Consider the following 21537-nt stretch of genomic DNA (forward strand, 5'->3'; position numbering starts at 1 on the left):
TAAAACAAGGCTAGTCAACCCCAGGCCAAAGAATTTTAACTGGCCCGCGCAAGTATGGTTTGATCTTATTAATTGAGTTTTTATTGGGCTTGTCCTGAGTTACTGAAATAGGAAATATAAGTGGCCCATCGTTAACGACTGAAATCGTTTGGCCTGACTCTTCAAAATGTTGAACAACCTTGTGGGTACTAAAATAATGGGTTCTAAGATCTGTTTAAGATAAGACTAAGATTTTAACAGCTGAAATAGGTAGACGTCATAAATAAGAAAAGGGATGACTTTAGAAATAAAATACGTTAAGTAAATTAATAAGCAAAAACTTTATTCCTCATATTAATAAGTTAATTATATTACAAATTCATCATAGTCACATTAAATATTAACTTTTTTACATACAAATCTACCACATGACCACACATGTACCACAACATACCAAGAATTGAAAATGAAATTGGCACGCTTTCCACTTTGTAATGATTTTTGGGTTGTATTCTGAATCTACCTACTCTCAAACTTCGATACAAAAAAACTTCCTAGATGTCTAAAATTTTAGAAAATAAACAAGATTAAAGGCTTAAATCTCTATAGTTTGAATAAAGTTTTGAGTTTCATCAACATATGAGCCTTACACAATAGTCGTTAAATAATAAACAGAATGATAGACAAAATAAGAAGTTACTTCAGTTGTAGGCAAAAGCTAATAAACAAATACGGACCGACTCAATAGTCATGTCAAAGTTCAACCAAAAGAGCGACGAAAACATCTCAATATGCTTTGATGACCATATTATATTAATTACTTTTATTAGCTAATTAGCAGAAGAAGTTCATCAAAATCTGTTCAGTTGTTTTAATGCAGAAGGACGAAGAGCCATCCTGACTTGTGTTGGCAATATCAGGATTATTTGATAAATTGAAAAACTAAATACAAATGGAAAAACGTAATGGCATTGGCATGAAAATTGTGCTAATTTCAATATTCGAATTAAAACTGGCTTATTTGTAAAAAGAGGTAGATACGTTACATGTCGAAGGATTTATCTTAGATTTTAGTGGCATAAGTACGAGGGTTTTTATTATAACATTACTATCCGTGTATAAAAGTAATGCCTAGAATAATTCAAACATAAATTAATCAACAATTAAAATATTAATTAGTACCTACTTGACAGTCGGAATGATAAAAATTACATTGGTTTAATCGTGTGAAAAAAGCTTAGTGAAATTATAGATTATACTTTGACGCAATCTTACATCAATTTTGTGCGCATTGTTTTTCGGTTAACATTTAATTTTTAGACTTACGTAATTTCAACAATTGAGGCTGTGGTCTCTTATAAATCCCATAGGCCGCATCACAAGCTTTCTATAGAAATTTACATTTGTTGTCTCCTTCAGACGTTGACGTCGGTGTTCAGTAGCCTTATTCACGTAACAAAACTTCAACGACAACAAAACACTGAGTTGCGATTCTATCAAGTAATCGTTCTATCAAAATGACCCTTGTGAATACGGATTTAGAACTGTTTTTCAATGGGACGACGTAACAAAACATCAATGACAACAAATCGCTGAGTTGCGATCCTATCGAGTAATCGTTCTATCGAAATGACCCTTGTGAATACGGATTTAGAACTGTTTTTCAATGGGACGACTTCTGAACGTCAGCGAGATCTTGAATGTCAAAATGCGTGAATTAGGCCACAGACGTCTTTATAGGAACGTTTGACGCTGACGTCTGACGTCACGTGTAGCGTTTACAGGAGACCGTAGCCTAACAGACACGTTCAAGGCAACTGACAGTCTTAACGGTAAGTTCTAAAAGGTTACTATTTACTAAATTACTAAACGGTCCATCGCATACCTAAAGCCCCTAACACACAGTATATATTCCATATAATTTAATAGCGCCATTTTAACACTAAGTACTTTGTATATCACTACTTGGATGAAAATCCGTTGTTATGCCCGGATGGTGATCAAAATTACACATACACCATGTGAAATGTAATTAAATGATTAATAAGTCACGTCGCTCGCAAATCACGTCGATAGTGTGCCAGGGGCATAACAGTTCATAATAACATTCTACAAAATCGTCGACCCTTAAAAATAGCGTAACATTCCATAAATGCGTAACCGTTAAAACTGAGTAATAGATTACCTGAAGGCATTGCTTTTGTATTGGTCGTAAATCTCGTTGAACATGTCCCGACAGTTCATCTTGATCTTCATTTTGGAGCACAGTAGGAAGACGCCTGACAGTTTTCTGTGCAAAGAGTATATTTCTTCTGGCGGCGGGCATAGTCTATGGGTAAGGATCGTGGGGACCAAAGCCTGGATGCGTCTGGTGGTCTTTTGGGCGCCGAAGTCGAATTCGCCGTCGCCTTCGCTCGTGAACACTTCGCCCATAATCATGACAGTGTCCACGTGGGTCTCTTCCATTATCTGTGAAAGTATTGAGAGGTAAGAATTAGACCATTGAAAATAAAATTGTTTATTATTTTGAACCTTAACACAAGGCAATAATGTTCCAAATAATCCACCGCTGGACAAAGGCTTCCCCCAAGGATTTCCTGTTCCGCGGATGTTTATTATTATTAATTGATCTAAATCTATTCAAGCCTTACCTTAGACTCGTATCCAGTGAGGAACTTCATCTCCTTGGACATCCGCAAGATGGCGGCGCGGTCGCCCTCCGACGCCGCCTTGATGATCTCGATGTACTGGTCCATGAACTCCTTGGAGTATTCGCGGGTAGCGCCGAAGTCTAGGAGGATCACCTGGATGAGAGGTTAGGTTAGTCGAATGTTGCAAGCGCTGTATTTAATTTTATATTGATTCGTTGTCGTCAGTGCACTCACTACGGCAATACAAATCACCGACTGTTTTGTGACTGTGAGCCCGTAAGTGATAAAGCGACAACGCACATTTGGCGACAATCGCGGCGACTAGACGAAATATATGAAATTGACAAGTCGCGGCATTTAGACTGGGTTGCACCATCTTAGTTTAACTTTGACAAACGTCAAAAATCTGTCAAACTCCATACAAAATGCACCGGTTATCGTCATAGTTACCGTTAAAGTTGAGTGGTGCAACTGAGCCTTAGTATTTAGCGCGTATTGAAATTTGTTAATACCCTAGACATAAACATAAAGTTCATATTCCTTCGGAATATCCTTCGGAATAAAGCAAAAACCACGAGCTGTCAAACGACAACGTTTTCGGATGGCACTGGATGTCATTTGTGTTTCTGAAGTACTATTTCTCATAAAAATCCATCATTTAACTCACGTAATTCTGAAAAAATGTCAGAGCTCATATTTTCAACGTGCCAATAAGTTCCAACGAACTGTCAAATGGTTGCAAAAAAAAAGGTTGTTTGACGTGACGCTGACGGCATCATGTATCTCTTTTTATCACAGTGTTAAGGTACGGTCAAACCAACGCGATCACACGCGATCAGCCGGCGTGCAGTCTGATCGCCATCGCTGCACGCCGGCTGATCGCATGTGATCGCGTTGGTTTGATTGAACCTTTAGTGTGCTGCTAGTGACATCTCGCTCGCTCAGTTCTTTGTTGCTCTATTCCGCTAGGTTTATGGACATAAAACACTATTGGTGGCGTTACACACCTGTTTCGTGCTGGTATTGTAGAAGAAGTTGGCCCAGTTGGGGTCAGTCTGCATGCATCGCAGCACAAACATCTCGCGGAGACACAGCCGCATGATCTTGGCGGCGATGTCGAGACGTGTCTCGTACGGCGCGTCGAATAGCTTGTCGAGCGGCGTGCCATCTATCAGCTCAGTCGTCATCACTTCGGGCGCGCAGAGGTCGTCTGGAAATAGTTTAAGTTGGAAAGACAAATGTTAAAGGAAATAAAATTATCTATATAGTCTGATCTGAGAGCACGTAGAAGGCTAGTTTCCTAAAAAAATTTTTTTTAGTCCGTCATGTTTAATGTCAAAAAATATTGGACACATATATTTTTATTTGTCAATCTAACAAATAATTACATAGTTATGGTGTGTTGAAGTTCCGCACGACGTCACAACGTGCGGCACTTTTATGCACGCATTGACGTCACGGGCCTCTTCTTATGAACTTTGGCGCGCTTTATCTCTTTTAATTTTCATTAGTTTGAAAAAGTGAAAAATACGTGTAGAGTATTTTTTGATAAGTTAACTGACGGACTAATTAAAACTCTTGCTTTTTGACCCAGGAAACATCCCTCGCTCGCGCGTAATTATTTTGCTATCGCGACTGTGCGACGGGCGCCCGCAGTGAGTGTGCGAGCGCGAGCGCGACAGCCACATAATTACGCGCGGGTTTTTAGTATAGACAGTGTCATCATTGCTCGAGGGAAGCGCGGGGTGCGAGGAGTTTGGTCTGAGCGTCAGTCACGAAATTGTTGTAGTGTGCGTGTGGACTCATGGATAATTAGCATTTCGTTCGTTTCAGCCAAATGACGTCCACTGCTGGACAAAGGCCTCCCCCAAGGTTTTCCACAATAACGGTCCTGCGCTGCCCGCATCCAGGCTCTTCCCGCGACCTTTACCAGATCGTCGGTCCACCTAGTAGGAGGCCTGCCCACTTTAATTGCAATTAGCATGTACCGATAACGATTAGGACGAATGGTGGGGCGCGTCTTCGTGGATAGCACTATCGATAGTTAATCTTAGTACATATTTTCAAACAGTTGTTAGGATGCTTACGAAAACTGTAGTTAAAAAGTCGTATCAATTTTTCGAGTTTGAAATATTTTTTGTTTTGAGTCGAATTTGTTACATATACGCCTGTTGTATGCCTACCTTTAAAGTTAATCGCATGGGCAGGGGCGTAGCTACTAAGGAGCAAGGCGGGGCAGTGCCCTGGGGGCCCCCGAACCCTTACCAGAAAATCTCAATTGAACTGAACTTTGAAAATTTCTCCCATTTTCAAAATAAATAGAGAGAAATTTGCAAACTGTATTAGGAGTATGTCAGCTTAATGTCAATAAATTTGATAAAACCTAACCAGTTTAGATTGCAGTGGGGCCCCATTTTTTTATTTGCCCCAGGGCCCTTGGTTACCTAGCTACGCCACTGTGCATGGGTACTCGTCGGGGCACTGCCTTAGGCCGCTCTGGTTCTCTGCCTCAATATTAAGACGATGGCATTATGATGCTTAGGGGCGTCCATTAATTACGTGAGACTTTTAGGGGGGGAGGGGGTCCAGAAAAACCTCACTTAATCTCACGTGGGGGAGAGGGGGGGGGGGTGTCGAGAAATATCACGTAATTTTTTTCCACAACAAACAGAGTAAATCCTCCGTCTGCATTTGTGAACACAGGCCCAGTTTTTAGATCCGCAGTCTAATTGTTAAAAATTGTACTGAAAGTAAAAATAAACTGGGCCTAAATTGTTTTGTTTTATCATTTCACTTATTTTTTTACGCAGGTCAGGTTTTTTATAAAATCTAATAATTTCGAAGCATGGATTATCTCATACATAACAAATAGGCACTTTGGAAAAACTCACGTGAGATTAGGGGGTGGGGGAGGGGGTCTGGCAAAATCTCATGAAATCTCACCAAGGGGGGCGGGGGGGTTAAAAAATAGCCAAAACTGTCTCACATAATTAATGGACGCCCCCTTATTACCTATGACTTCAGGCACAAAGTACTCCGGGTATGGCGCCAGTAGGGTCTTGAACTTCTTGGTGCACTGCGCCTCTCTCACGTAGTCGACCTCCCACGCTAGTTCTTTCTTCGCCACTTCCACTATGTTGTCTATGAACATGCCTTTTGGGAATACATTCCACACCTGCAGAAGATCGTACATATTTAAAATATGGCTATGAATATACAAATAAACAAAAAATATGGTAACAGACTTTCTTTATGAGATGGTCAGGTTCAATGAGGGTTTTCGCGATTGAAAAATACGCTAGATGGCAATACGTAGACGGTCCAAATGCTGCATGATTGGTGGATTTTGACATATCTGTCAATGTCATGTCAAAAATAACCAATCATGCAGCATTTGGACCTCGCGTCTACGTATTGCCATCTGGCGGATTTTTCAATCGCGAAAACCCTCATTAAAAATATGGCTGTTAGACAATCAATACAATATGTTGTGTAATTGGTAAATGTTTTGGAGATCGAAGATAAAGGTCTAAATTTTTGAGTGGTTGAATATCAATAGACCAATGATCGAGATTGAATCCACATTAGCGTTCGCTCCGTCCGCAGTTGATGGACGGATTTTGATTGGGATCGATTATGGTAAGCGAGTGATAAACGTGGTTTATCACTCGTAATACAGATTAAAGTCAAATACTATAAAATACGCTCAGATATTGTACGAGCGATAAATCCGAAGATTCGTAAATTCTACTCACACAGCGGTTGCGGGGTAATATTCACCATAGGTCGTGGTATTTTTATACTTCAGAAAAGAGATCAAAGAAAAGGAAGATTGCTGCTTTCTACTACTACGAACAAACAGCGCACTCACCCGTTCTGCAATCCACCAGCACCAGCAGTTTCAGGGGGGGCGAACCGCGGTTCCCAATCTCTTGTCTGCCCTCGAAGATGGAAGATGATGAAGGACCAGCCTCGACTCCGTAGGTCAAGGCAGCGGGTGCATATAACGCGCACTCCACAAACACGCAATATTTCAGTTCTCAGCGTCGGCTGAACAGTTCCAGCTTATAGTACAGTACAGCGGTGTGGACTTCAACGATAGAAGGTTCCAGCAAGAAGAGGCGGTAACTCCGATGCGGCGCGACGGCGTCCGGAGTGAGCCACGTCAATTCGTAGACTAGTGTAGAAAGCAGCGAATAATAGCGGGGTAAAATTATTAGACAGAAGCGGGTAGGTAGGAAAAAAAGAAAAAATATGAATGCCCACATTGGGCATGAACATTGCCCCCGGCTTTAAAACCATCGGTTTTAAGGAAAATAAAGCAAAGATAAAAAAAAAAAAGTGGAGGAGGGCAATGATGTTAACCTAGATAAAATTATTGCGATGGTAGAGTGCAAAGACGCACGACAGGCCGTTTATATACGCCCGTTGAAGTCTTTACAGAGGCGACTCTTACGACACCGTCCGCCCCAGGATAGGTAGCGACGACAACGCCGAGAGGCCAGTTAAGCGGAGAGACATTGTCAGTAACAATTGTCACAATACAACCTATGCGGATAGGGTTTGAAGCGGTATTCCATTTAACTCTGGATTGTAACAAATGTAAATATTCTTGCTTCCATCGTTTTGCGAAAGATTGAACCATTTGATCCAATAATGAATAGCGGTTACGTAAATTATGCGATTGAGAAGTCAAATCATAAGCGGGCAAGTGCTTCAGAGGAGTCGACATTAAAAAATGTGCGGGTGTTAACGCGCTCAGTTCTGATGGATCGTCACTAAGTAATGTAAGTGGCCGAGAGTTAATTACAGCCTCGATCTGTGAGAGTACTGTTAGTAACTCTTCGTAAGTAAGCAACTGAGTGCCTATGACGCGATATAAATGTGTTTTAAAGGCCTTCACATATATCTCGTAATGACCACCAAAGTGTGGGCTTCGCGGTGGATTCAGTTTCCATTTAATGCGATTATTAGCAAGCTCTTTCGCAAATTCAGATTGGAAGTCAGCGGAATCTAAAAAACTATACATTTCCGACAAACTGTTTTTAGCTCCGATAAAATTAGTACCTCGATCAGAGTACATGCAAGCGACTGCACCACGACGAGATAAAAATCGCTTAAAGGCGGACAAGAAGGTATTAGTAGATAAGTCAGTTGCAATTTCCACGTGAACTGCTCTTGTGACCAAGCACGCAAAAATACACAAATAGCATTTCATTGAGCGAACTCCACGTTTTCTATATGGAATAAAGTTTAAAGGACCACAATAGTCCACAGCGGTGTGCGTAAACGCTTTGGTTTCATTTACCCGAGAAGCGGGTAAATCAGCCATAATTGGAAAGGTAGGCTTTGGATTTAATTTAAAGCAGAAATTGCATTTATGAATGCAAGTTCGCACGATTCTTCTACAGGAGAGAATCCAGTATCTCTGTCGCAGAATAGACATAAGCGCCACGGAACCAGTGTGACAGTTATCACGATGATAATGGTTAATGATGAGCTCGACTACGTGACCCTTACGAGGCAAAAGTACAGGGTGTCTTTGCTCATAGGATAGGTCAGCGTTACGCAGTCGGCCGCCAACGCGGATAAGTCCGTTGTCGTCCAGAAAAGGAGCTAGACGCATTATAGCGGGTGAACAAGGTTTGTTACTCTTCAGAGCATTTAGTTCATTTTGAAAGTAAAACGACTGAACTGCCTTTAGAATTTCAGTTTCAGCCTTTAGCATGTCAGAGGCAGAAATCGCCTTATCAGAAAGCGGAAGTTTCTTCACAAATCGAAGACAATATACAATTGAGCGGAGCAAAACGAGCCACGAGGAAACTCGCTCGGACAATAAAAGAAGCGGATGTGACTGTGGGTAGTCTTCAGAAACTGCCGCCAACACTACCCTTGTCTCGGGCAAATCTGCGGGAAGAGAATCAGCGGGAATGGCAGAAATTGGCCATTCAGTGATGTCGTTACAAAGCCATGAGGGGCCAGTGAACCATTCAGTATAGTCCAGAATTTGTGCAGGAGACAAACCACGCGACAAGCAATCGCTAATGTTTTGGTTTCCTGGCACATGATAAAAATGATGAGCGGGAAGCGAATTTAATATTTTTGTTACGCGAGTAGCGATAAAAGTTTTAAAGAAGAACGGTCATCTGTGACCCAGGCCCGACAGAAACGGGACATACCTCAGTTGTTTTGTCATGTCTTAATTAGTTAAATTATATATTTTTTATATTCGAAATCTATGTATAACACCAAATTATTACCCTTTGTTTTTGTTCAGGCGTCATACAAAAACTAATACAAAATGCCTATTTATCACCAAAATTGGTAAATGTATGTACCTAAATAGCTGCTATGGAATGTATCTAGGTGACCTGGAGATACACCCGGATTATACAGGGTGGAAACGAGAAGTTACAAAATCCAAAAATTCAATGTTACCAGCTTCCATAATCTGTAACCTATTATTGGCACCATTTGAAAGAGCTCGTGAAGCACTTTCAGAATCAGTAATTAGTTTTTCGATATCTTGTATAGTTTAGAAATAATCGAGTGAGATCACTTATGGTTCCATATGTATAACCACCCTGTATAATCCGGCTGTATCTCCAGGTCACCTAGATACATTCCATAGCAGCTGTAATAGACATTTAGGTACATACATTTACCAATTTTGGTGATTAATAGGCATTTTGTATTAGTTTTTGTATAACGCCTGAACAAAAACAAAGGGTAATATTTTGGTGTTATACATAGATTTCGAATATAAAAAATATATAATTTAACTAATTAAGACATGACAAAAAAACTGAGGTATGTCTCGTTTCTGTCGGGTCTGGGTTTTTTTTGTATGGGGCGTGACCGTTCTTCTTTATGCGGTGAACCGTGAACCCAATGAAGAGCGACCATAGAGTCGGAAAGACAAAATATTTGACTGATATTATGTCGCGGCTGTATTATGTTAATAATATTTCGAACAAGCTTCGACATCAGAAGAATGCCGCAGAGCTCAAGTCTCGCCACGGATTGAGTTTGAAGCGGGGCTACCTTGGATTTAGCACACACGAGCTTAACGAGAGGAGCGCGAGCATCGTGTGACGCGTCTTCAGAGCGTATATATATGACGCAACCGTAGGCACGCTCACTAGCGTCCGCAAAGGCGATCAAAATGAGTTTTGAATTTTCATTCACAGCGAGATGACGTGGAATGCGTATTTTCTCCAATAATGGAAGTTCAGTCAAATAGTTGTTCCATAATTTTGTGATATTAGAGGGCGGTTCTTCGTCCCAGTCAATTTTTAAAACGAAAAGTTTCTGTAGTATGAGTTTAGCGTATAAAATGACTGGCGCGATCAATCCGAGCACGTCAAACTGACGAGCTATCACAGAGAGAATATTTCTCCTGGTACATGGGCGAGGATCAAGCGAAACAGAGAACATAAAGTCGTCGCTAACGGGGGACCACTTTACGCCTAACACCTTTAAGTCACCGGAGTCCTCAAATGGAACATCCCCGGAATATTTATGCGAACATGGCAACGATTCAAGCAATTCTGGGCAATTACTTGACCACTTGACTAAGTCAAAACCTCCGGCCTTAAACATACCTAACAGCTCATCTCTGAGCCGTAAGGAGCCAGCAACGGATGGCATTGAGTAGCACACGTCGTCCATGTAGCAGTTCTTAACAGCAACTTGAGCGGCAAGCGGAAAAGACATACGTTCGTCCTCGCACATTTGTCTCACCACGCGCATGGCCAAGAAAGGGCTACAATTTAAACCAAAGCAAACCCGAGTGAAGCAATAAGTAGTGAGAGGTTCGCTGGAATCAAAGCGGTATAAGAATTTAAAATATTCGCGATATTCTTCATGAACCAAAACTCGTAAATACATTTGTTTTATGTCTGAAGTAAATGCAATTTTGTATAAGCGGAAATCGATCAATATAGAAAATAAATCATTTTGTAAGTTGGGTCCGGTATGTAAAATATCATTTAATGAAAGTTTTGAATCAGTTTTAGCGCTGGCATCCATTACTATACGTACCTTAGTGGTAAGTTTGTCCTTGCGTACCACAGCGTGATGTGGTATAAAATAACCCAAAGAGTTACTGCTATTTAACGGAGAGATGTAACCGTTAGCTACATAATCGCGGATTATATTGTTGTATTCCTGGCGCAACTCGATACTAGCATCAAGTTTCCGCTCTAGGGAAAAAAAACGTTTTTTAGCGTTAAGATACGAATCGCCTAGCATGGAGGGATCATCCTTAAAAGGTAACGCGACCGAATAACGGCCCGAGACGTCGCGGGAGGTATTATCAGTAAAATTGTTTTCGCATTCGCGGTCAGCAGGACTCAAGATAGGCAGGCACGTGGAGACTTCCTCGAGCTGCCAGAAAGTTTGTAATATGTGATTTAAAGGCGCATCATTTTGCACCATAGCGGTGAGAGAAAGAGAATTATCACCTGCGATATTCTCTATGTATGTGTTACCTAGTAACATGTAACCAAAAATTGTATTAAATGCGGTAGGGGTTCCGGTTGGACCAACAATACGTCCTTCCAAGAAAATATCGGCAAAAAGCGAGGCACCTATAAGCAGGTCTATTTCACCAGGCGAATAAAAACTATCGTCGGCGAGCGGTTTATTATTTAAATAAGAAAAGGAAGATCTGTCGATTTCCACAGTGGGCAAATTATCGGCAATGCGGTCAATAACACATAAGTCTAGCGGCATCGATATGTTATTGTTAAAACGAGAATATATAGTTAAATTCGTGGCACCCTTAATTGGGTTAGGAGTGGATCCGATTCCCTTAACTACAGTATACGACGCTTTATTTATGTAAAGGTTTAATTTTTCGCAACATTTTAATGTAATAAAATTACTTTGGGAGCCAGGATCTATCATGGCGCGTAAAGAATGCATATTGCCATTTGAATCAGCGGCCAACACCTTCACAGTACCAAGTAAACAAGTTGTGTCGAGTTTAGGTTTGGGCGGCAGGTTATTGGTATTGCACAACGCGATGTTTTGTGAGACCGCGCTGTCTAAGCAACTCGACGTGCGAGGCTCGGCAGATGCCTGTGGGATGCACTCGCGCGCAGTCGCCTGCACGGCTCGCACGCCGTTATCAGTCTCGATGACGTCACGGCGCGTCGAGCCCGCGGCCGGGCGCTGACGGCACAGCAAAGTATGATGCTTCGTAGAACAGTTTCTACAGCGATGAATTGAGTTACAATTTGTAGATGTATGCGATGAACTTAGACAATTTGTACAACCATGATTAGTTTTAATAAAGTTATAGCGATCGTCAATTGAAAGGTTTTTAAACGAAGGGCAAAAATATATTTTATTGTGCGATTTTTGTTTACAATAGGCGCAGTGGCCATAACTAGTTTGATTTGCGTGCGTGACTGATAAGGAATGAGTAGGCTTGCTACTGCGGGACGGAAAGTTATTATTTTGTTTAGAAGTAGATGGAACGGAGGTGATCGTAGTGCGATCTAATATCTTGCGTTGTTCGCGTATATAATTAACGAGAGAATCGTATGTAGGGAATGGCGTATTACGATTTATCATTTCAAATTGACGAATAGTGTCTAGATCAAGTTTTTTACTAGCGAGATAAAACAACAGAAAGTCCGAAAGGTTGTCAAGATTTAAAGACTGAAGACTAGAAACAGCCCCACAGAATTTATCTAAAAATGTATCGTAATGTTTTGTAGTCGCGGAACTAAAAGATCGGAAATTCAGCATTTCATCTAAGTAAGTGGATGCGAGATTGCGTTTATTTTCATACCTATCCACTAGGGTCTGCCACATTAACGCGTAGTTGTTGGCGTTCGGTGCGATTCCAGCACAAACGCAACGTGCCTGGCCAGACAACTTACTGATCAGGTATTGCACGCGTTCGTGATCTGTTAAGGCGGGATTATTGTGAATAGTGTTTTTAAATGATTCATAAAAAATGGGCCAATTCGCAAGTTCCCCAGAAAAACCAATTAATTCAAGTGTCGGAAGCTTTATGACGGATTTTGCTTGAAAATAAGTTTTATTTTCCGATTTAATTGAGTCAGTAGGAGATGACAACTTTGTGGAAATACGTTTACAATGACAATAAAGTTCGTCAAATGCATTAAGACTCTGATAATTGGGGTCAGAATCGGGATTGAGCTGAAGTTCTTTGTCTACAATTAGTTCAGTGATTGCATGAAATTCAGTTCGTAAAATCTCTAATGATTCCATGTTCACAAGAAACGATTCCTTAGCAGATTCATCAGAAAAGACAAGTTTAGAATCATAGAAAATATTTTGTAATCGGGAAAATATATTATTCCGCTTAGCGTTAAGTTTTTTCAATTCGACATCCATGTTGTCAACTTTCTGAGAAGCACTTGTACCACTTTTAGGCATAATGTTTTGTTAAAAATAAAATAAGTATGCAAAGTCCGATTCTATTGAGTGACTGCGACACAACGCAACGAACAATGAAAGCAAGAACGATCACGCGCTATGCGAGCGGTACGGGCGTGAACGAATGTTTGCAAGTTACCTCCGTTTATTAATAAAATTATAATATGGTAGGAAAAACAAGTTATCTGGATTACAGCTTTAAAATGCGTTGTCGAATGTATGAAAGTTATTATTATGTAGGAAATTAGTAAGAACAGCGTACAAATAGCGTATTTACGGGAATATAAATGTATTAAGCGGGAAATATCGGCAAATAGGTGAATAATTTACAGCCTATTTGTCCGTTATAATTTATGATTATAATGAGTATGTGGCGTAAAGACGCGCAGAATGTATGAAATTGGAGAACGAAATATTGCAAAAATTGTGATGATTTTGAAAATTACTAGAACGTACGGCTCAAAGACCTTTATAATTGTACGTCCGGCTCGAAGACCATAAAATTGTGTACGAGCGATAAATCCGAAGATTCGTAAATTCTACTCACACAGCGGTTGCGGGGTAATATTCACCATAGGTCGTGGTATTTTTATACTTCAGAAAAGAGATCAAAGAAAAGGAAGATTGCTGCTTTCTACTACTACGAACAAACAGCGCACTCACCCGTTCTGCAATCCACCAGCACCAGCAGTTTCAGGGGGGGCGAACCGCGGTTCCCAATCTCTTGTCTGCCCTCGAAGATGGAAGATGATGAAGGACCAGCCTCGACTCCGTAGGTCAAGGCAGCGGGTGCATATAACGCGCACTCCACAAACACGCAATATTTCAGTTCTCAGCGTCGGCTGAACAGTTCCAGCTTATAGTACAGTACAGCGGTGTGGACTTCAACGATAGAAGGTTCCAGCAAGAAGAGGCGGTAACTCCGATGCGGCGCGACGGCGTCCGGAGTGAGCCACGTCAATTCGTAGACTAGTGTAGAAAGCAGCGAATAATAGCGGGGTAAAATTATTAGACAGAAGCGGGTAGGTAGGAAAAAAAGAAAAAATATGAATGCCCACATTGGGCATGAACAGATATGTTAAGACCAACCTTCATAACTCCGACAAGATTGTCAATGTCGCTGTTGATGCCTTTGGCCACTCCTGGATACTGCACCTTCATAGCCACTTCTTGACCGTTGTGCAATATCGCTAAGTGCACTTGACCTAATCAAAAACAACAAAACATTAGAATAATTTAAAAAATATATAATTCTACAATAGGCCAGTTAACACCACCAGTCAATTCACATCATTTCTATGAGCTGCAAAACGCAGTTCCACCATAGATTTAGCATTTCCAAGAGCATCTATAACGTCATTTATTCGCCAATGCAATGCAATTTGCAATGATGACAGCAGCAACGTCATAATGTAAACTACTAAAGATTATTCGAACGTTGAGTTCAGATAACGCAGTGGATAATGAGCACATATTTTGATTACTTTGTGTGCGTGAATTTCTTATGCGACACTGAGTTTCGAACTCAGCGCATTAGTTGGTATCTCTCTATATCTCTATGGTTTCAACCAATCCGACCATAAATAGCAGGTCATAAAAAGCTTTTATTTGTAAAATTCAGTATCCCTCACCAATAGAAGCGGCTGCGAACGGCTTCTCCTCAAAGTGCTGCATCCTGGAGCGCCAGTCGGGTCCCAGCTGCGAGCTCATCACCTTCTCCACCTGCCACGATGGCATAAAGTCGGCTGACTGCCGCACGCGCTCGAATATGCGCTGCAGTTCAGGGGATATCATCGATTCGTCCTGGATGCTGAGCAGTTGACCCAGTTTGAGCGCGGCACCTGGAAAAGGCAAGATTTGCAGTCGTACTTATTGCCACAACTACGTCTTGTTAATCCAACTAACATTATAAATGCGAAAGTTTGGATGTCTGGATGTTTGTTACTCTTTCACGCAAAAACTACTGAACGGATTTTGTTGAAACTTTACAGTATTATTGTTTGTAACCCAGATTAACATAGGCTATAATTTATGCCAATCTGTGATACTAAATTTCACGCGGGTGAAGCCGCGGGCATAAGCTAGTAAAAGATAGTTCGAAGTTAATATTTGGGAGTTAAGTATACTCATTGTTGTAAATCTCGAAATATATCATTAAAAGGTTACTTCTAATGTATGATTGTGTGCAGTTTGCATAAATAAAAGAATTAGAATCGCATTAAAAAGTTTAAATAATAAAAACCTACCTCTGACTTTGCATAGCGTGTCAACAATCCTCTCAGCGTTGGCAGGGGACATAAAAGTGTTGGCAGATTCGTCCACCTTGCCAGTCACAGACTGGATAGTGTTCCTGGCGTACTGGGCCACCGTGCCCACACCCAGCCCCGCGGCGAGGGAACCAAACGATATCATGCGTCCGATGCGAGATGACGGCACCACGCGAGCCTTCGAGTTTTCACTCAACTATAAACATAAACACACAATTATTTTCATTAAATTAAGCCAGTACTTGAAGATTAAAAAAAAAATTACAAGTAACTTACAGAAACTCTTATCTTCTTTTTAGCAACTGGCTTCGGCACACCAGTTGGTGTTGAACCGCTAACTGCTTCTACTATCTTCGGAGTCTGCACTTCAACCGGTGGAGGCGGTGGTGGTACTGTTTGCTGCACAGTACTGGTCATATGTAGCTTCTCCAATGGTGCTAGATATTCTTCTGACACTGGTTTCACATATTTTGGAGCTGCACCTTTGATATCTTGTGACTTCTTCAGACTTTCAAATGTCTTGTTAAACTCTCTGTTTAGTTCATCAATCTCTTCTTTCATCTCTTTATCCATTTCGGTAACCTTCTCTGCATCATTAAAGTTAGGAACATGCATGACGGCATATTGTCTAAAGCCATGTGCGACAACCAAGGCCCGCTCTAGCAATTCCTTGGCATCTTCAGGCTTTGGTTTATAAACAGTTAGTGTGTTAGGCGTGCAGTTTTGTAATACTGTTTTTATGCTGGAGTTATTCCATATTACCTTTGAATTTTCCTGCTGTACCTTTATACCTGCCTCAACCACTAGCCGCAGCCCACGCATGACACCTATCAGATCGTTAATATGCGACATTGCCTGAAATACATAGATTAGTTTGTTATCATTCAATACATATGTGAATTAACAATTATTTTATAAGCATGAGTTAAAAGGTAAGTAGAGTTAAAAATAAATGATGACTAGATTCTATGATTTTTAGCCTTGATATTTTCTATAGTGTTATGATCTTATAACTCATAATATATATTTTTTTATCTTAATATGATGTCATTCTGTAGGAAGTACCTATGTAGACACCCACAAACGCTTCACACATTTGTTCTGCAATTTTTAAGAGTTACTCACTCATGTCGTGATTATTGCATAACATTACTTTAGAAGGTAAACATGTTTTTTTTAACAGAGATTAGAAAGATATTCAGCAGGAAAGCAGAATTAGAAATAAAATTACATAGATTAGAAAAGTCAAGTGAAAATAATAATTTTAGTAGGAATAGATCACAAGACAAACTTTCTTATATAGAAACTTTGCAAGAAGAACATCAACTTACTTTTAGGTTATAATATTTGTTAATTTTGTACAACAATAGCAACGCAAAGAACACTATAAACACGGACTTATTTACAGAAGTTCTGAAGGAAATTATATTGAATTTACTGTTTTTATCAATGAAAATTTAAATTTCGTGATTATTTTTGAGCAGATGATCACCGTCATTAATCAAATACTGTCAACCTGACACTGACATTAATGACAATTCAGTCTAAACACATGTTCCGAATCATGAAGCTAAAGATAAAAATGGAGGGCAGAGTTGGAACAAAAACTTGAGTCAAATACCTACTTATATCTATCTAGCTCTCTGCGGCCCTACCTCTCTTTTTAGTGTGAACTGTAGTATTGCTATCTTCTGATTTAAATCTCCTTGTAAATTCTTCGAAATAGCCAATTCACTAACCAAATCAGAAGTTAATCAAATAAATAATTAATATTTGAAACTAAGATTACCTAGTTAAATAAAAAATCACAAAATTGTCGGCCATTTAGGCTTAATGTGTTGGCGAATCAGGGAATTACAATCCCAATTCCTGGGTAATCGGTACCATGTGGCAACATCGGCCCAATCCGGCCCATCATGGCGGTTGTTTACTATTTTGTTTATTAAGCAGTTAATTTCGTTTGAGATTGTTTACAGGAAATAATCATTGTTTTATCACAAGAATTGGTGCAAAATTTTGTAGTGCGTGGTTGCGGTAGTACGTGGTGTCCTGGAAGTGACATAAGATTCCACGCGTAAGTGTTTATTTCGTGATTTCCGACATTGGATCATTGTAAACATTTTTCACATTTTTTACAGTAATTTCTTCCTAAAACGTTTTACCAGTAATTACACTTATCATTTTTAATGATACCTATGTCAAGAAATAAAGATTTTACATTGGTTTCATTGAATTTGAGCAATTTTATATTTTTTGTTTATTTAGAAAGAGCGAGTCTGCCCACAGAGAGCGAGATAGTGATACTTAGTTTGTGCTTCAAGTAGGTATTCGGAGTGTGGCCTCCATTTTTATCTGTAGCTTCATGTTCCGAATCTTACCCGAATCAATTTTGCGTTGCGTTTAATTTAAGTAACTAACGCAGAAAAAATGTTTCTTATAAAATAAATAATCGCTTTGTCGCTGATTACCTAGCTAGCAGAAACGAGGCGATTTAAAATAATGTGAGTAACTAATTGAAAACAATCGAGGTTAAGATGACACGAAAATGCTCCTACTTTTCTCCGTCATCATTTCAGCCATACCATAGGCCTCCCCCAATGCTTTCCATGTTGATCTATTGGTAGCGGCCTTTTCTCCGTACTTCTTAGGAATTCTGTCTGGAAAAATAATCTCTTTTCTTCTCTGGCCAAAACAAAAAAATGCTATAGCCTGACCAGGAACATAAAAACCCTGGCATAGAAATGGGCATAGAGGCGCGTCAATTGCATTTGATAGTGCAACACTGAGTACAGTCGTACCTGTGTTAAATGAATAGGCTAACTTTATGTATCAGGATTCAGGATTACGGGCTAATTTGATATTTTCATGAATTAACGAAAAAATATTATTATAGGTAACCTGGTTTAAATAAATTAAATGAAAACATCAATCGAGCTAGTAGGATTTATTTTATTATTCATCAATAATCAAATTCAGAACTTGAATATTCAACTGCAATGTCTGCTCATGAACGCTTCGAACTCGGTACTTCTTTCCCAATTCCATAAAATTCAACACTAAGAAAGTGACAAAAAACTTTAAAATAGGTAGTTGAAACAAACCACAGCTAATTTTCATAGTGGACTGTACTATACGATAAACATGTCAGTCAATTTGACACCCTTGTCGGAAAAATTATTCAATGAAAATATTGTCCGAACCCTTAGTATTTCTCTTCGACAAATACTTAAACACATTGTGAACCACTTTTCTTTCACGACTATAAAAAGATTGTAGCAATTTAATTCACAAAATCAATTGCGCACATTTAAAATAAAGTTTGTTTACACTTTGACAGCAATAGACTGACATGCAAGGTGACATGTCAATGAAGTTTTCAGTTACTGTTGCCATTAAAAGAAATTAGTACCATTAGTTTTCCGCAACATGGCGAGGGTTTTTATGTTCCTGGTCAGGCTATAGATTTTGATAAAACTTACAAAAATGATTTTTATTTCATATACTACTATAGTTCCAAAATACTGGACTGTCCTATCGATGACATTGACAGTGGGGCGCCACCGTCAATACCGGATCGCTGGTTCCGATTTTTGCCATGTTGGAAACCATATAGTTGAACGATGGTAGCGCCCCCCTGTCTTTGAGTTTGGTGGGACAGTTCAGCGTGGGTCATCTATACTATACTATATGTACCTACTATAATAAAACCGCCTGGGTGGCCTCTGTGGTCTATAATCCAGTCGCTTCAGAACCAGAGGTCCCGGGTTCGATTCACAGTGGGCGCAGATTTTTTGTTCGGTTTGGTTGGTGGTAGGGCTCGTTTCTAACTCTGCCTGACTAAAGATAGGAAGCCAGTTTCTAGTTTCTTTGTGGTGGAGAATTTCAGGTGAAGCTCGCTTCCACCTTCGGCCGGATCACCACGTCCATCAGGTGAGATACAGGCCAAAGCTTCCACGTTGTGGTTTATGAAAAAGTTTAAAAATTGAGAGAACAAATCGAAGGGCTCAGTTGCAGAAGTCTTTTAAGTCCACTTATGGACTTTATCATCTAATGAAGCCAACCATAGGCCACTAGGCGTAGGGTAAGGTGGGGCACAATGTTACACGGGGCACAATGTTACAATGCACATTTCTCCGTCCCTTTCTATTAATTGTATGATGTTGGTATTCACGTATGTCAAGCTCATAAGCCGCCATCTTTGAACCGTTGTTCCTGCCACAGATTGTACCGCGCTTGAAAATTAACAAACAAAAATTGTTTTTGTGTTATTAAACGTCGAAAAAACCGTTTCAAAGTTTTTAATTTTTTGCCGGACGTGTTGTATTCAGGTCAATGTGGATATTTTTCTTTATTTTTATGTTTATTTAGCTACATATTACCGTTGAATTGTTTGTTGTAAACATACCTTAAAGTATTAATTTGATTTTTTCAATTTGGTTTGCCTCTCTGGGGCACTGTGTTACGGGGCACTGTGTGACACTGTAAAAGTCAGCCCCAATTACAAAATGTTTTTGTACCATTTCAAGGTATTAAAAGAAAATGGTGCGGAATCGTAAGAGGAAGACAGATTATGGTCTTTACAGTGAAAAAGATATGGCAGAAGGGATTTTGATGGTTAAAGCATTATTTTTGAAAATTACTTAATATACGATATTGAGGATAGGACAACGACGTTGCTACTTACGTCGAAATGGCAAAATTGACAATAGTCTCTATTTTCCACTTGAACCGAACCTATTATTTTGTTGTAACATTGCGCCCCTTACTCTGTAACAGACTACCCCAGATACGGGGCTCAGTGTTACAATCGACTGATTTATTTAAAGTACAATTTAAATTTAGTAGTTCCTAATAATGTTAATGTTTGAGTTATTTCAATTAAAGAGGGATTGTTAAAGTTCATTTTTATACCAAAAACTAGCTGATTGAAGCAATATTTTTGTCATTGTAGTCCCGTATATTTTTTTTTGTAACACTGTGCCCCATCTTACCCTACCCAGGAGGAGGCAACTACCACCGAACTGGAAATCGCTTTGAAGGAGCTAGTCAAAAGTACAGTGACGTTTGATTTTATACAAATATCATTGAAGATCTTTATTTTTGTTTCAACATGGCATTGACATGGTTTTTGGACTTATGAACTTCTGCAACTGGCTGGGCTCTTCAAATATGAGTATTTTACTAATTTATGAAGAATTTGGACGACATAACTTGACGCTTTAGAGGAATTAATGATTGGATTTTAGTTAAATTATTAATAGTACCGTTAATCATTTGTAGAAAGTGGGTTCACCACGTCCACAATCCCACACACTTACGTATATCGTTATACATTTTCCTTTCTTTTGATTTATCAAGTTTGTTAGAGAGAAATTGACTCTTAAAGATCGATACAATAAAAGTACAGGGTGTCATTTTAACAGACGAAGTGTTTTCTTTCTATAAATAAAACACCTAATATTTTCTTTGAGTTACATTTTATATCTACAGTATTATTATAAGAGTACTTTCCCTTCAGGTGCCATTACAAAATTCCACCCTGAATACTTAATCATCGATCGGAACCATGTAAGTAAAACAAAAAAAAAACAGTGTAGCAAAACGAAATGATAGACAGAACAAGTTAAAACGCAGTTTAGTAGTTTTCTTTAAACTATTAGTACGAGAAAATAACAGTACTTATTCCAAATAATATAAAAGACCTACCTTTGAATGCATTTTCAAATCAACTCAAAAAACTTTTCATAGGAAGAGCTCACACTGTTCGTTAGCCCGTTAAAAAAACTGTTCGGAAGTTTTCGAAGATAATAAAAATTACAAAGTTAAAAGAATCTGTCTGTATTTATAATCTACCTATCTCTGTATTTACCTATAAATGTGTTAGAGATTCTTTAATAAAATACAAAATACGAATTATTTAAAAATTAATTGTGATGCCAGTGTCGCCCTCTTTGTTGATTTTTACAGTGCCCCACGGGGTATCATTATGTGTGCAAGGTACAATAGTTTTATTGTATTACTATTATTCGAATTTTTCTAACCGTAAAAACCATCCTTAGACTTCAACGAACATTTAAAAAAAAAGAATTGGTAAAATGAGGGTTTTCGCGTATGAAAGATCCGCTAGATGGCGGGACGTGGATGTGGGGTCTGACTGCTGCGTGATTGGTGGATTTTGACATATCTGTCAATGTCATGTCAAAAATAACCAATCATGCAGCATT

The 21537-nt window shown here is 39.4% G+C and overlaps 1 protein-coding gene across 2 annotated transcripts; it reads right to left on the reverse strand.

The window, feature by feature from the left end:
• Positions 1-301: 301 nt before the first annotated feature.
• LOC135087029 (atypical kinase COQ8B, mitochondrial) lies at positions 302-16824 on the reverse strand. 2 transcript variants are annotated; one of them, XM_063981881.1, is made up of 9 exons: positions 16752-16824; positions 15590-15900; positions 15293-15509; positions 14678-14887; positions 14136-14251; positions 5643-5805; positions 3638-3840; positions 2631-2783; positions 302-2448 (listed from the first exon to the last, which is right to left on the reverse strand). In XM_063981881.1, the coding sequence occupies exons 2-9, from the start codon at positions 15884-15886 to the stop codon at positions 2161-2163; spliced, it is 1647 nt and encodes a 548-aa protein (XP_063837951.1). In that variant the 5' UTR covers positions 15887-15900; positions 16752-16824; the 3' UTR covers positions 302-2160. The 2 variants fall into 2 exon arrangements, with proteins under 2 accessions (XP_063837951.1, XP_063837950.1); XM_063981880.1 differs by having other exon boundaries at positions 15590-16168; positions 16645-16823.
• Between the last annotated feature and the right edge of the window lie 4713 nt (positions 16825-21537).

The sequence above is a fragment of the Ostrinia nubilalis genome, chromosome Z, assembly GCF_963855985.1.
Source record: "Ostrinia nubilalis chromosome Z, ilOstNubi1.1, whole genome shotgun sequence".
Taxonomy (NCBI): Eukaryota; Metazoa; Arthropoda; class Insecta; order Lepidoptera; family Crambidae; genus Ostrinia; species Ostrinia nubilalis.

What these genes read in the sequence shown, in the direction of transcription:
- LOC135087029 (XM_063981880.1), bottom strand. Translation starts at nt 16,165, where the DNA reads ATGTCGCATATTAACGATCTGATAGGTGTCATGCGTGGGCTGCGGCTA. An exon ending in CACGCTATGCAAAGTCAGAG is followed by an intron (nt 14,888 to 15,292) that starts GTAGGTTTTTAT and finishes TGCCTTTTCCAG; the next exon opens with GTGCCGCGCTCAAACTGGGT. An exon ending in ACAATACCAGCACGAAACAG is followed by an intron (nt 2,784 to 3,637) that starts GTGTGTAACGCC and finishes CCTCTCATCCAG; the next exon opens with GTGATCCTCCTAGACTTCGG.